The 17216-nt window shown below is 36.9% G+C and overlaps 1 protein-coding gene across 1 annotated transcript in view; it reads right to left on the bottom strand.

Annotated features, from left to right (window-relative positions):
* The window catches only part of SAMSN1 (SAM domain, SH3 domain and nuclear localization signals 1), a 143978-nt gene that overhangs the window by 107426 nt on the left and 19336 nt on the right, over positions 1 to 17216 (bottom strand). The window contains exons 3-5 of the mRNA XM_044251109.1: positions 10384 to 10421; positions 7587 to 7624; positions 5185 to 5271 (exon numbers count right to left, since the gene is read on the bottom strand). Of these exons, the coding sequence (XP_044107044.1) occupies positions 5185 to 5271; positions 7587 to 7624; positions 10384 to 10421 (163 nt within the window). The remainder of the gene's footprint in view (positions 1 to 5184; positions 5272 to 7586; positions 7625 to 10383; positions 10422 to 17216) is intronic.

Here is a 17216-nt window from a genome sequence, read left to right as displayed (position 1 = left end):
CTTATCAAAAGGCTGTAGAGCATAATGTTTTGCATAATCAAATGGTTTATTAACTCAAGTCATCATTTGATTTTTTCATTTATATTCCAATTCACAGATATAAGCATATCAATTATAAAAACAGCCTACAATATATAAATACAAAATAGCTACGAGGCGAAGTATTGTACACAGCATCTAGAATACTACAGAGCTCAGTAACAAGATGATTTTCACAAAACACATGCCAAACGTTGATTATTCACATTACCTGACAGGAAATGCCTTGTGGTTTTTTTCCTTGAAAAGTATGCATGTTATTACTCAAAAGAAAATCATCTTCATTTAGATCTATGAAAAGAGATAAATGTTATGTAGATTACCAGAAATTACAGGACTTAAGAAGTTTAAGTGCAATTTAATACTCTTTATACTTTTCGTTAGTCTATTACGGTACTATATTGCCTAGATCATAAATCTTTATTTTCTTAAAGATATCTTATTCTCACAAGAAACAGGTCAAAATAAAATACAAATTTAACAAAGAAAAAATGAAGAACGCCACTGGCCAGCTGGGTATCTGAGCAGGCATGGAACCTCTCTGGGACTCAGTTTCCCTCTCAGTAATAAAAGAGTAGCATACTACCTACTAAATTCAGTTACACAGCTACCAGTTTGTGGTTTCTGCTGTAGAAAAAGGAGGACGTTTGAGGATCTTGAACTAAGGAAGAGACATCAGAAAAAATAGTATTTTATGAAGATTAGCTGTTCGTCTTGTGGTCTTACACATTTTTATTTATTTGCAATCTCCCGAATATTGCCCTACAAGAGAATATTTAGAAAACAGAAGCAATTTGCTCCTGAGTAGTAACGAAGTTGCAAGAGTCGAATTAGGCAACATGCAGCTGCACTTTCCATAGATGGCCACAGAAATATCCCTCACACCACATGTTCTGCAATGTGAACTTGGTATGTCTCCATTAAGAAACAGAGTTCAATTCTCCTCTTATTCAACTGAGCTGATCTTAGTAACTCACTTATCACAGGACAACGCAGTGGAAATGATGCTTTGTGACCCCCCACCCCCGCGCCAAGGCTAGGTCAGAAGAAGCCTTACAGCTTCTGCCTCGTTCATTCGGGATGCTCACTCTCCAGACATTCCTCCCGTGGTGCATGAAGCTCCCTCTCATGTGTCCCTCCCTCCTGCAATCCAGTCCTTGTCCAGGGTGGACGTCACCTGGAGAGGCCACATACTGGAAGTCTCCACCGAGCCCAGCCTGCACGTGATCCCAGAACAGGTGCCAAATATATAAATGAAAAAGTCTCTCTAGATGATTCAAGTCACCAGATATTTAAGTCCTCCCCAGTCATTCAAGTCTTTCCAGAAGAAGCCACAGATATCATGAATTCAGCCCTGCCCTGAATGAATTCCTGGCCCACAAAATCCACATGCCCGATACAATGCTGTTTGATGCCATTAAATTTGGGGGTGGCTTTTTTGCAGCAACAAGATCATGAGAACATGCAGAAACTACATAAGTGAGTCACAAATGACCGCGTACATAGGAATGCACATCCGACGTACACATTCAGACCCCAACTGCCCCTCGAATGCAGATGTGGGGAAGAAATGAGATGAGGTTAAAAAGCAAAATAATCTAATAATTCTAATCAGCTTTCAGGCGATTCTAATGAAGGTAGTCCTAACCACACTCAGGAAACTATAACCCTAGGAAGAAATCCACTAAGGAACTGAAGGGAGACTTATTTGTCCAAAACACGAAGGTGCTGAGTGTTCTCATCACTCGATTCAGAAAAGTCCTCCTTGGAAGCAAGAGGCCTGCACACAGGCAGCCTGTGCTCAGGGAGTTTCTTCCTAGATGATAAGCGGATGTTCAGGTGTGAAATAGGGCTTTTCTCTGTCACGCCTTCCTGTGATCCAGTCTAACCAAAGTTAAATTACATGGTCTTGGGAAACAATTTTTAAATTAATTGGAGGTCCCTGAAAATTAAATAGAAGAGCAAATACATTAGTGACTTTATCTATTTGCATCCTGAAAGTTAGGGTATCAAGCCAAAAAAGAAGAGAACTAATAAGGTCTGGAAAAATCAAGCTAGAATGTTTACATGCATACTCCGAAGATGCGGACCAAATAATAATATTGACTAGGATTTAGGAAAGAAGGTTTCAGACCAATGGCAATTCAAATGTGAAACCGGAAGGCCCTAGTAACATCCCTCCTATAATAGGATTTTTGGTAATGAATCTCATCAAAATCATACGTAAGGAGTATTTATTTTTAAAATAATTTGACAACAGTATGGGTGAAATTAATACTCCCCTCAATACTAACCATGTTTCCTGATCTTATCCAGCCCTTTACTTCCTTTACTAACAGGCCAAGTTTTATTATTATTTTTTTGCCTATTTTCTGTTTTATGGAATAGTCTGTCATAGTCACACTGTTTGAAAAATCTCTAAATATGTTCTGCTTCCTTTTTATTAATTTTTTTAAAAATTTTGCTTTGCCTTTATTCTTTGTACTTTCTGACATAAAATATAAAAAGCTTATTCCTGATACCACTATCTTTCCTTAAATTAAAACTTGATCTTAGGTAAACTCCAATTCACAGATTTCAAAGTTTGTTCTTTTCAGGCTTGATTTAGTTTCTTCATAAAATTAAGTCCAAAATCAATTTTAAAATCATAAAGTTAAAATTTTAAAATTGATCTTGATTTACTCTAATGAATATTATGACTATTCTGCCTTTGATGGTGCTGAAAATACAATTGATATGAATTACAGATTAATTTTCCTTGATACCTAAACTATGCCAGTGCTTTAGTCATAAAGTCCTGAGCACTTAATTTATTTTGCATTTATTTTGCAGATGTAGTCTCTTTTAACAGCACAGATGGAGGTTTCGATAAAACTCTTCTTAGAAGAAGGAAATGGACTAGATAAACTAAAAATATTATGCTTCTCGCACTCAATGTATTCTGGTAAATTTTGTCAACTGACATAACACAGTCATATTATTGTGCTACGTGAATATCTATAGATTCAAACACCAGGGGCAAATTCTTGCTAAACATAACTCGTGGACATTTCTTTCATCAGGCCCTGATAGTCTTTAGGCCTGAATTGTTGTTAATATGTGTCATCAACAAACGTCTTTTTGAAATTGAAACTGAAATGGAGAGAAATGGCCTTGTTTTCCCCTTTGGTCTTGGAGATGGTAACAGATTCCGTAGAAGTTAGTGCCACTCCTACCATTCAATTTCCTGTATATTTTCTTCTATTTTATTGAGGCTACCTTCCGAATTTCATCATATGGGTTCAATAAAATAATGGGCTCTGGTGATAGCAATGAGGCACCCTCCGGTCTTCCTCTCCCTAAACTTGACAGACTGCCTATCCTTAGACATAGTAAACCTCTCTTCAGTAATTATGCAATTAACAGTTGAAAAGTAGTGTTTAAAAATGAGAAAGAAATATTGTGGGTTGATGGGTAGGGCACTAATTGCCTAGAAATACTCTGAGCTTTCCAAATGAAGCTTCTCCACCCATAAAATTCAAGTCCACAACTTGTGGCCCTCCCTTCCCCACTGAAATTCTCCCTTCAATTTACAGTGGCACGGATGGCCTTGGTCTCGGGCCATCAACTCTTCCTTGCACAGCATTAATCCCTAGGAAATGTCCTGTGACTCAGCTGCTACTGCTGAAATGCCAGCTGAACTTTTAGACACACACACACATGCACACGCGCGAATATATGGTAGCTTAAGATGCAGAAGTAACCAAAGCTGAGAATGTTTCTGTAAAGGCTTGCTTTTTTTTTTCCTCTGACAAAAGCATATCTCTAATCAGAAACACCATACTGTAAAGCCAAGATTTTTTGGCTATAATAGAATTACCTTCCTATGTCTCCTAAATTTAAAAAAAAAAAATAAAATTGGAGAAAATTATTTGCAAGAAAAAGAAAAACATAGCAAATTGAATTATTAAGAAATGGCAAAATTTATAACAAAATAATCTACAGTACAGTTATAACTTCTTGATCCATAGATCAATATACAATAATCTAAAAATCACATGTATTTATTAAAGGGATGGAGGATAGACGACGTGGATGAATGTCTGACTAATCTGTGGAGTGTGTGAGTGAACATAGCTGGCATCCACGAGGTAAAGATACAGTCCAATCGCAACATGATCTTATTAAGACATTTCCTATGTTGTGATTAAAGAAAATACCTAAACTCCAAAATGTTTCATCTATTTATTTATATAGAAAAAATTATAACTATTTAAAAATTCAATTAAAATTATTTCCCAAAATGTTACATAATCTTGAATAAAACAGCAATATTTCAAAATAAATTATTTTCATAAATAATTACTTTGTAAATCTAAGAGCACTCTTTAAAAGGTAAAATCTGGACAGAATGTATAATCAAATCACTAAACTAATGATAAATATGCACTATAATTCCCTTTGTGCCAGGGTATTAAAAATATATTTAATTAAAAATTAGAAACTTTTAAATAATCAATAACTAACATAATTTTTTTTGTTCTAGTAACATTAAAGGGAGAATACCAAGCAACTTTTTTATGCTGTTGTTCATGTTTGTGAACTCTGAAGACTTCTTGTTTTATTCATTACGTTCCCGAAGTTAAGTAATTTTAATTTTGAAGTCATTTATTATTAATACAGTTTTCTACACCTGGCTGCTAATTTTCTCTTCTTGGGAATTTTTAAATTATGAAATGATATAATTTTGTGTTAATAATCAAGGGTGCTCTTCTATATTTTTAAGGAAAATTTAAATGTTTTAACAGCTATTAATATATTGATGTTATTTTGGAGGGTTTTTCTATGGGCTGATTTTTAACACATGTTAAAATTCTTACAGATGTTAAAGACTTTCAAATATTATTTGCAATTGATTCTTTGCTTCAACAGTCAACCTAATTAGATTCTACTTCCTTTCTATATGTTTATGAGTATCTATACACACCCAGACACACGTATATATCCTATTAACAATATATACCTCCTATTCTAGTTGTTTTTCCTTTTTTAAGTAGACCACAATGCCCTGCTTATTTTAATAGGGAAAGATGTAAATTTTTCTTTCCTGCCCTTTAAGCTACTTTGGGAAAATGCAAAGTCAGCTGAACTGAATTTAGCAATTACCTTTTAGCTGACAGAGTGTTCTGATGTGGGAATCATTCTCAGGCTTGCGGGGTTCCTGCCAGATTGTGTCCCTCACTGTTTTCCTTTCTAAAATAAAGCAGAGGATTGGTTAGCAGAATTCACAGTAACATCTGTCCAGTAAGTGTAGGAAGTAGGAAATCAAAACAAGATCAGCACACAGTTGTAACTTGGTAAGAGATAGGAGAGCTCTGTGGTGCATCCTAGAGAGTTCTAGTGGCTGACAGACAACCCCCAAGTGTCCTGCGGGCCCCCATGTCTTTCCATAAACTACATAAGCACCCAAGCATACGCGGTAGGATGCTTTATTGATATACCTGTTGACAGTCTGTGATTACATTATTCTTGGAAGGATTTTTCCTGAATGAACGTTTAGGTTTTCATGCTTAGTTCAAGTCTCCCCACCCTCCGCATTCTTCATCATTTGTAACAAAATGATCAAGCGTGTGGAGAGAACACCGAACTGCAATGAAACTCTCAAATCTTGAGTGGAAGAACGATGACTCGCTGGGCCCTGGCCTCCCACCGCCCAGAGCAGGGCCTGGACGTGCGGTGAAGAACGAAACCGCGCTAACGTGACGAATTAGAATCCCTTCTCGTCTCTTTACCAAAGATGATCATTCCACACGTCCTGTCATCATATTGATAAGGCAAATTTGAGATAATACATCCAAAGCGTCACAGGGAAGCAAAGTCAGCATGTCTGTGTTGTTTTTAAGGTCACTGTTTACTCTCCTCTTTGACTACAGGAAGGGACTCGAGCATCAAGAATTATGTTAGGAAGGAAACAGCTATAGCCTTGTGTGTACAAACTGCATAGCAGGCTATGAGGAGAAATCTGATGGAAAATACAACTTTGACTTATTTCCTTTTACTTAAGATTATGCATTATTTAAATCAGGGCTGATAGGCAAAGTATTTAAAAACTACTTGCCCACAGGGCCTTGACTAGTGAGATAGGACACAGCCTCTGTGGATGCTGCCCTCTGAAGAATATCGGCCCTCATTAAGATGCAGACACTCTTGAAGATGCATCCCTTGATGATCATCACCGGGTCTGAATGAGATTTTCAAATCCTACCTAGGAGACTGGATTTTGAAAAGAGTTTGAGTTTGAGCATCCAACTCCTAGACTCTACCAGAGAGAAAGGGCACCCATAAATTCAACAAGCTTCACTAAAAATAAATTATTGCCTGGGTTCCTTGGTGGTTCAGTTGGTTAAGCATCTGCCTTCAGTTCAGGTCATGATCTCGGGGTCATGGAAAAAAGCCCCACATCGGGGGATCCCCGCTCAGTGGGGAGCCTGCTTCTCCCTCTGCCTCTGCCCCTTCCTGCTCTCTCTCAAATAAATAAATAAATAAATAAATTTTAAAAAGATTTTATTTATTTGACAGAGATCACAAGTAGGCAGAGAGGCAGGCGGTGGGGGGGAGCAGGCTCTCCACCAAGCCGAGAGCCAGATGCGGGGTTTGACCCCAGGACTCTGAGATCATGACCTGAGCTGAAGGCAGAGGCTTTAATCCACTGAGCCACCCAAGACCCAATAAACAAAATATTTAAAAAATAAAGTATTGCCTCAATAATTCAGATATTTAAAAAGATTTTATTTATTTATTTATTTGCGAGAGAGTCGAAGATACTGACAGAGAACATGAGTGGGGAGGAGAGGGAGAAGCAGGCTCTCCGCCGAGCAGGAAGCCTGACTTGGGGTTCAATCCCAGGACCCTAGGATCATGACCCGAGCTGAAGGAAGACACTAAATCAACTGAGCCACCCAGGCGCCCCTAATCCAGATGTTTTGCCACTGTGACTACTTTATAATTAGTGAACTATATTCTGTAAGAAAAGGAGCGATGTTATCCGTTAGCTTTCTAAAAGTAATTAATAGAATTAGATATTTACTTCAGAATTAAATAAACATCAAGCCTTTATTGTAACTACAAAAACTATGACCACAGAAACTAAAGAAAAGGTCTGATGTTTGAAATGCTGTGGAAGAGTCTTTTGTAATATATTTTTTATTTCTTTTTATTCACTCCTAAGATTCATATATCTGAAAGATACGGAAGAGGTCACCTTGACCATGGTCAGCCAAGCTAACATTGAGAAGCCAGAAGATAATCAGCCAATAAACCATCAAAGAGAATTATATTTTTAATGTAAAAGGAAATTATTCTGAATAAATCAATGATTTCTTTGTCTTAGCCATTTACAGTTAGAATGGAACCACCTTCCTTTAAAAAAAATTTCTTCTGTAGAATTCAAAGACAACTCAATTTGTTTCATTAATCACTTATTGTTGCTGTATGGAAGTGGCAGAAGAAAAGAACTTTTAGAGAAACAGAACAGATTATCTGCATGAGTCATCTTCTAAATTACTAACCAAATCCTTCGTTTTCAGACATAGATCTCCGGATTGACCTAGAAGAATAAAAGAAACAGATATTTAAGTCTACACCTAGTAAATAATATTTTCAATCAAGCAGAAATTAGATTACTTAGACATGCTTGCACTACGTTTGAGAGGAGAAATACATTCCACCCCTAACTAAGGTCTATATATAGCCCTGAATTTTCCTGACCCTAGATGGCAAAGTACAATTAATATAAGTATAACCTTGGCCTGGAAATTTCCACACAATTTGGAAAACTTTCCATGCAACATTCATAAAACACACACAAAAAAAGTGGGCCACTTTTACATGACTGTATCTCGAGATAATCAATAAATAGTTAACGTGGAAAAGCTCTTTTTTAAATAATTCCATTCAATAAATACAGAAGGGATGACTAAATATAATCATGTACAATCCCTAATGAAACAATAGATCTGGGCAATAATCAATAGTTGCTGTTAAAACTTTTCATTGAAAGGCTAAAAGGGCAACTTTATGCTGATAGCTGAGCCTGATACCATCTGAACCCACTAAGCACGTTCACAGTCATAAAACTACAGACAACCAGATATATGGGCTTCCAAAGTAATGCAGCAGGAAGCCTACAGTCACTGATAACCTACTTTTAAAATACATACACACATATCAAACTTGAACACTATCAAGCCTAGAGACTACCTAAAGAATTTACAGGAAACATACAGAATAGATGAACATGTTTTTTGTTTTTCTTTTTTTAAATACCACAATGATGCAATCAGCAAGATTAAAAATTGTGGAAAATTCCTCAGAACAAACAATTCAGTTTCTTCAACCAATCAATGGAGAAGGACCTATGAATTAAGAGACATGAACTGAATGCACTGCGATGATCCTGATTGGATCCTGATTCAAATTAACTATTAAAAAAAAAAAAAGCACTTGAGGCTATCAGAAAAATTTTAACAGTGACTATATATTTGGTCATATTATACAATTTTTCTTATTTTGTTCTACTGCAGTGGAGGCACTGTGAGTGTGTGTGTGTGTGTGTATACATATATATATGTGTGTGTGTGTGTGTGTGTGTGTGTATGCTTAATTTTCAGCAATATATCTCCAAATACAAAATTATGTGTCTGGTATCTGCTCTAAAAAAATTGTGGAGGTTGGAGCACTAGGGTGTCAATGGGTAGAAATAAAATAAGATTGACTATAGGTTGACACTTGTTCAAGCTTGGTGATGTGAGTTCATCATTATCTCCTCCATTGTGTATAATTGAAAATTCCCATAATAAAATGCCCAAAACAGAAACAGAGAACAAGACTGTGCTGACTCGATCATGTTAATTATTTTACGCACTGGGTGAACACACACGTGTCCTGTACCTATGATTAACTTTGGGGTAGCTTGAGCGTTTTCCACTATTTATATTCTTGGTAGTCATTAAATTAGTGCCACGTTCACTTTTCCTTAAGCTCAGGTTTCTAAGAAAAAAAGTCTGTATATGTAATTTTTGTCTTTACCATTTAATTTTATTTACTTATTTTTATTTGTTAATGCAAACGCTTAGGACACCTGTTGGCAGAGTAAGTGTTCCCAAAGAACTATTTATAGTATTGTAAGGTGAGGGAGGTGGAGAACAGCATGAGATGCTATCCCTTCAGGGGAGTGGTGGTCAAGAGGATTAAGGAACTGGAGAGTCTTCAATTTTATTTTAATCGGTCGCAATCGGAAGAGCACATTCACTGGTTTTGAAAAATCCTAATTAGTCGGCATCAGGTACTTTCCCTCTCATCCATTCCCCTTTTTCCTGTGCATGGTTTGATATCCTCTGATTGATAGAAGCATCAATCAAAAGCCAATAGCTGTCATTTCATTTAAGGATTTTATTTGGAATCGGTGATTCCTTATCCGTGGCTGGAAAGAGACCCGGCATAGGCATCGCAGTTTTTCAGATGGAGATGAGCTGTGCCAAAAAAACCCTTTTTTACTCCAGCTCAGGCTTAAAATGCCACCGTTGTAATTTAGATAGTTAACTGTGGCTAAAAGACAACTACCTTTTTCTGCCAGGTGCTTTAAACTGTTAATCCAATTACCTACTTCCTATGGGTGTGTTTTATATCCTTACTGGGACAAAGCTTTGAGCAGGTAAGGAAAACAACTATGTAAAAGCACAGCGCGTCTTGGGGGCAGGAGAGCAAGACCGTCTGGAAAGACTCCATCCAGACAGGATTCCACAAAGGAACAGTTTGGTCTCAGAGCATTCAAAGTGCAAGGAAGCTATTCCCTATCATCAGCAACCAATCTGGAAATTTCCCCATAAACCAACTTCCGGCCCCTATGTATTTCCCGCTTATTAGTTAAAATCACATTATTTTATGCAACACGTGTGTACCACATCCTCTGGCAGCTTGATGTGCTGAATGTAAAGCCAAGTCTGACCTAAATAACCCAAATCTCTTTACAAACACATTTTTATTTGGATTAGCAGAACCCTTCAGAAGATTAATAGATCACTGATAGAAGCATGTTTTTGAGAAGGCTCCCACTTTAATCTGAGCCTAGTCTGAACACATGTTTCTTCTTCTGGAAATTCAATTTTCACCTCTCTGTGGACAGAAATGTCACAAAACAGGTTTCCAATGCATCAGCATAAACAGATAAATGGTAGCAGAGTAAAACATATCTAGATCTGTACATGACAATTTTTAAAAAAGCACTTTGATAGGAAAACCACGAAAATATTCCATTCAACATGATAGAACTAACAACATAAAACTTACAAAGTGAACTTGACTTACTTTCTTTGTGGTTGTGCATTCTCAAAGTCAGAAACTTCCTGGAAAACAAAATACAAAATAAAATGAAATAAAATAATACCACTCCAAGAAATCAGAAGGAGAATTCAAGAATGGTTCATCTTCAAGGATAATCTAAATGTAGTTCATTTTGCCTTTTCCCAGGAAGGTAACTGGTGTTTCCTCCCTGTATTTTGGTACTCTATCATAGAATCTCAGTTCAAGTTTTTTTTCTCTTTTTAACTTTGAGAGGTGTAGAGTGCTTCCTTTATTAACTAGGGTTTATTCCTTGTTCTAAGCCCTGATCAGTTAATAACACAAGTGTTTTAAATAAAAACATGCAATTAAATCCTCATAACCTCAGTTTCCATTCCTCATCAACCCACCAACACCAAGGGCAGAGATATGCACTAGAGTATGCTAATTATATCACATAGTACTTTCTTTTGAGAAATTTCAATCTATCACAATACCCCGAGTGTGTCGAAATACATTTGTGATTCATCTGGCCTTTCTCATCAGAGCAACTGAACATTGTGTAAAATCCCTTACACTTTTTGGGGAAGAATATGTCGCCACGTCTTTCACCATCCTTGAAAGAGCTTAAACTGCTCCCAGGCACTTTTAAGAACCCTTCAGATTTTCTTGTTATCATTCATCTTCTCCTTCATTCAAAACCATTTATGTTTTTGATGTTCAATTGCTTTCCGAACATGTACTATATCATAGACAACAGACCCTGCTGTAGAGAGGTTTGATTGGTATGGTAGGAATTCGTGGGAAAAACAGAAATGCAAAAGTGGGAAAGAGTAGTGAATGAAAAATCAGGAAAAGGAAAATTGTTTTTATTATTCCAGTGGCTGACAGTACCTGTCAGAGCACTGCCAAATCCACCATAACTCGTCCCTACAGAGTAACCCTTATTTATTGTATTTCTGTCAAGATTCAACTCTTAAGGACAATTTAAATTACCTATTTCCAGCTGTTGAGTAGAGTGTCACTGTTGAGTAGAGTGTCACTGAAAATTCCAGATGCTGAAACATTCCATTCCTGAACTTGAGGAACAGGTTTTGCCAAATTAAAATGCCTGAGTCATCCAAAGGACAACGTCTAGCAGGAAACAGAGGGAGTGAGGATGGATACTTGGGAGTCATGAACCAAACCCTGAGGTGAGGTTGGATATCAACAGACCTTTGAGGGGCTAATGGTCAGACCGACCACTCCTTCAATTCTCTATGCTTTGTCATCATGTGTCCTAAAAATAATTCATCTGTATCCATGGTCTTTTTATGAAATTCCTTCAGTGTTGGTCTGGATGGCTCCACACCTCAGCCTGGAAGCCAAATGTGTTCCTTTCGGCACCATCAGCAACCGCACCAGCTTTGTGAGGGTCATCAGTAAAGAGGATGGCCATCCATCTTTCTAGTTACACTTACCTCTCACATATATTTGGAATTTAACTGGGAAGGAGCAAGTTCCCTGTTCACATAATCTTCAAAATCTGGGCCAAATATGTCTTAATAATCAGAATCCAATGTTTTGTGTCTAACGAATTTGTTGTATGAATGTAGATAATTTTTTTCAGATTACAAATCGCATAGTCCTCAAAATAGTTTCTACCTGTTTTAGTACAGAGAAAGATGTGCCTAGTCTAGAGGTAACCAGTACAAAAGGTCAACTTGCAATGTGAAAGATGGGAAACATCAGATACCTTTTGTATTTTCAATCATGCAAGTCCCATTACCTTTAAATTAACTTATTACATTAGTAATTCATTATTTTGGTTGTTGTTTTACACAGAAAAGTTTATTTTGTGCTGGATGAAAAATGCTACCAAAGAGATTAATTCCAGAGGACTCACACAACTTGTGCGCAATGGAGCTCTAAGTGTTTGAGTCTGGGACAGAGCGGGGATTATTCAAGCATGGTCTAATGCTTTACTTGGGTGAAGTATCTAAGTTAATACAAGGAGGTATTGAGCCCATACAAAACTGGTCAAATTCATGAGGCTGCTCATTGTGGTAAAAGAGATATAGTTAGCTCTGGGTTGAGGTAAACAGACATCTGGAACAAGACTGAAGGAATTTCATATGACTGGGGATAGAGGTTGGTTATTTTTAGAGCATACATTGTCACAACATTCTCTAGGGTCTATCTATCTGTTCTGTTTTACAGGATTCCGGGTTATCCAATTTTTACTTGTAATGAATCATTTTGGTTTGGGGATTTTTGTTAAAGAGTTTTCTTGTAATGGATACTTTGAAAAGATTTTGAGGGATACCTAGCTGGCTCAGTATGAAGAGTAGTGATCTCGGGGTTGTGAGTTTGAGCCCTGTGTTAGGTATGGAGATTACTTAAATAAATAAAACTTAAAAAAAAAAAAAAGAAAAAGATTTTGGGTTAAAACTTCTTTTAATCCCTAATAAGATATAAGAGGTAATGTAGTTTTCCTTTGGCAACCTGCTTCTTGCAAAATGGTAGACAGAGTCAAGCACATTAAATGTGTGTCTGAAGTGTGATTATACGGGGGAAGGGGAACATTCAAACAGCGGAACATCTACTTAATTAATAATATGTCTGTTCCTTGGGTGTTGCCTAGTTGTAGATTACTACTGAATTGGTTAAGCAATTTTTAGTACTGCTTGTACCAGACTCAAAGCAGCTGCTTTCCTTTCTGACTTCTGCTTACATAAGCAGACTGTTATGTATTCACAGTTCAGACCCTGTATTCCTAGAGGGGCAAGTCAAGGAAAGACTAGATACAGCTTTATTTTTAGAGCTACATCTGTATGTATGTGTGTGTGTGTGTGTGTTACTCTGAACTCCAAAAAGAAGATACCATTTCAGAGAGTCAATGAAATGATTCTGTCTAGTCCATTAATTTGACACTTGCCATAAATACCAGGCAAAACTTGCTCCTGTTAGCCTTCATTTCATTATCCCCTAAATCAAGCACTAATCATTAGTCTTGCCTTTCATTCACTAGGGAGTTTGTGGCTTAATTTAATTTTTACCCCTGGCCATTGTTAGGAAAATAAAAAATGAAATGTAGGCAGATTATTATAAATGGGCCAGCAGAAACTAAAGAATATGTCTAACATGTGTTATTATTCAAGTAGATGAGAGTGGGCTGTAGGGGTAAAGCATTTTCACATAATTATGCAACAAAGTCGTATTAGGTCAAATTAAAAAAAAAATTCAAAATGAATAAAGAGAAGAGGCCACTTAAAAGAAATTTTGGACACCCAATGCTACATTTCTGTTCTCATGCAGTGGTTACAGTTGACTGTCTTTTGGGGTTGAGTCTAATATGTGTCTGTTCCTTGCATTATTGGTTCTTAAATCTTACCTTCAAATCAAAGTCAAAAAGGAAAAATGAAGTGAATATGTCAGGGATTGTTGTTGCCTTAACTGATGGAAATGTGAAAGGTGTTTCGGCACCAGAGAAAATTGATTGGCAGTAAGTGATGATGTAAATCTCATGGTGAACTTTTAAGACTGTAGAGAGCTGACCTTTGATTTGCAGATGAGTAAACTGAGATCCCAAATGGTAAATTGACTTGTCTAGGGTCATGCATATAGTGCTCTACTTTGATTAAATCTTAGTCGTATTTTCAATCTAATATATTCTTTCAGAATTATATAATTCATTCATTCATACATTCACAGTTGTTCCAACAGACATTTATTGAGCATGTACTATGTATCAGACACTGTTTTAGATGCAAAGAAGAATTATAAGTAGTCCTTCTCTTCAATATTCAACCATCAATGACTATGGATTTCAGGATCCTGTTGGAGTCTATGACTTTCTTAACTTTGAAGATTAAATGACCTGGCCTTCATAAAATCCTTACCCAATGTCAAACACATTCAAGAAACTTATAGATGTTATTTCTCATTAAATTAATTATTCATTATTAGTTACATCGAATTCTAATAGTAAAGCAAGATTTGAACATAATACAAATACACACATACATATGTATACACATAACTTCTCATTAAAATAAGTTAACACACTTTCTATTTTGTCTGACTCGTTCTTTCAAGAGAATGAGGTTTCACTTGCATAACCAAAATGGCTTTACTAATATTAAAATATGGCAATTTACTAATATTAAAATATAGCAATTCTAAGAATGTCACATCCAAACTGAATGAGCCTGTTTCTGGACATTTCTTAGGTTCCTATGCTTCATTAAAGTTCCCACAGATGTTCAAAAAAGACATGGAAATTAATGGAAGTTCCTTTTTAAAAAAAAATTCTCAGAGACATCTGGCAAAGATAATTATAATGCTTCAAAGTTAATAAAATAGAGTAGTTTTGCAGTGCCCCTAAGGCCACCAAGGATCACACAGGCACACATGCAAACACATGCACACACACACATAAACACACACAGGCAGGTAGATGAGCTATCAGTTGTTGTCAAAACAAAGAGGAGTTTGGTGTGACTGGATTACAAACCATCACCCATGGAAAGGAGTCCTACTCCCCATGAGCTTTTCTTCCTTGCCTATACATCTTAGGGCAAACATGTGAAAAAGTCCCATGATGGGGAGAAAAGTCCCATGATGGAGAAGTTTCCTAAGTTATCAAATAGATCTCACAAAAGACAGGCATGTTAGCAGATGTAGCTAGTCTCAACCCAGTTGGTTAAAGCAAGTTGCTAAGAACAATATGGCTTTAAATCACATCGCTTTTCCATTTCTTGATTTAATACATTTGCAGAATAATAATGGCAGAACAGTCATGTTGTATTAAACACAATTTTAAATGCTTTGTATATCATAATTCACTAAATCTTTACAGTAATCCCGTGAGGTAGATACTATTATAATTATCCTCAATTTACAGATGAGTAAACTGAGGCACAGAACAGTCGAGATTCTTGCCTAAGGTGACATAATTTGTATGTGGTAAGACTGATATTTTGTGTCTGATGTCTTTTCTTTAAGATTTTATTTATTTGACAGACAGAGATCCTAAGTAGGCAGAGAGGCAGGCAGAGAGAGAGGGGGGGAAGCAGGCTCCCCGCCGAGCAGAGAGCCCAATGCAGGGCTCGATCCCAGGACCCTGAGATCATGACCTGAGCTGAAGGCAGAAGCTTAGCCCACTGAGCCACTAGGCATCCCTTTTATGTCTGATATCTTAACAAGCACCCAATACTACTTCTATGCTTGACTGCACAGATACAAAATCTACCTATCATTTAGATCAGAGATCTCACAAATGAGCACTATTGGCCAGGGGAAGAGTGGCTATGAGGAAGCTGAGAAAATACAGTGTTATTTCTACTAAACAAAGAACTCAGAAAGTACACCCTAATCAAAGCATTAATATGAATAATTTAGTATTATTTGAAGACAAGTGCATAGACAGCACACTCATGTGTTTTAAAGGCACTAATCATTTTGTGGATGCTGCCGTCATCACCAAAGAATGCCCAGTAATTTATGAAAGCACATTTAATTAAAAGTGGGCATCTCAGGAACCACTGAATTTAGATGACAGTCTGTACATTGGAGGTCCCCCAGTATATTACTGTAATAATGATACGGTGCTCGGGGAAAACAGATTTCATCCCCCCATGAGAATGCAATGAAGAAGAAGCAGCAATGTCAGCTCATCCTGATGGGAAAAGGAGACTTTCTCACCAGCCTGTCCGACTCCTGTCAAAGAGTAACAACCCTATATAGCTAATGAATCCTGACTTCCTCAAGAGAAGCAGGTGGTGGATACCATCCCCATGTGGCCCGTCATCTCAGGGCAGATCACTGAGCTTGTAGTGCCTGGAGAAGGCACAGGTACCCGTATCTAATCCACCAGGAACAGAGCTGGTAAATCACATAAAATTTTGCCATTTGTCTACTGGTGTGCTAAGTGAGCTTTCTATCAATCCCGAACTAACAAACTCCTCTCACAGCGCTATAAATATCCGGGATGACAAAACAAGTTTCCTAGGGGATGGTTATTTGCATTATAAAAGATTCTTCCTTTACAAAAAGATTCCATTCCAGATTTCTTAAAAAAGAGAGCTTTTCTGAAGTATCTTCAAATGTGTCATGATTTCTGAAATTATATTTACACCAGGTTTGGGGAAGGGGAACACTGCTTATTAAGTACCAGTTTGCTGTCACTTCGATCATTATCTTATTCCATCCTCAAAGCCACAAATGGAATGAGAGCAAGCCAAAGGAACTTGTGAGAAGTCCCGTAGCACATACGATGGGTAAAAATCTGAAATAAAAATTTTCACAGAGCTTCAGTCCCTGCATCCGCAGAATAAGGTTGGTGGCTGAGAACTTTACAATCTCCTCCAGCGGAAACAAGCCATGGTTCCTAATCTACAATATTTCAATCCAAAATCAGTAGGGATGGCAAAAGCTTTTAAGAGAAAATTAAAGTGAGAATGGGCTTTTTTGCTTTACAGCTTTTTCTTTAAAACATGATTAAAGTGATAACCATGGCTTTCATTAGATTCAATTAGTAATTGTATCATAAGCTTAGGAAATAAAAAAGAGAATAAGGCATAATTAACCTTAATCTATTGATTTCATTTTATTTTAAAATAAGTCTCTATTTACTAGAGGACACTAATTAAAACCACCAGAAAGTGTTCGCACAGGAATTGGTGGCAGGAGAATCACCGTATGTGATCATAGATATAATGGGTAAAAAAATAAAAACGAGAGAACAGAGCCGTCTTTTTAATGAAGGTAATCTGTGTTTTATATGTCAGCTTGTTAGGAGTCATTTTACAATCCAGAAATCAAGGAAAGGATTACATGCCCTGTTTTGACACTGACTCTTCTTATTCATCGTTTGATGA

This window comes from Neovison vison, chromosome 6 (genome assembly GCF_020171115.1).
Source record: "Neovison vison isolate M4711 chromosome 6, ASM_NN_V1, whole genome shotgun sequence".
NCBI lineage: Eukaryota > Metazoa > Chordata > Mammalia > Carnivora > Mustelidae > Neogale > Neogale vison.
Note: the sequence above shows the minus strand (reverse complement) of the source record. Positions and strands in the feature narration are given on the sequence as shown.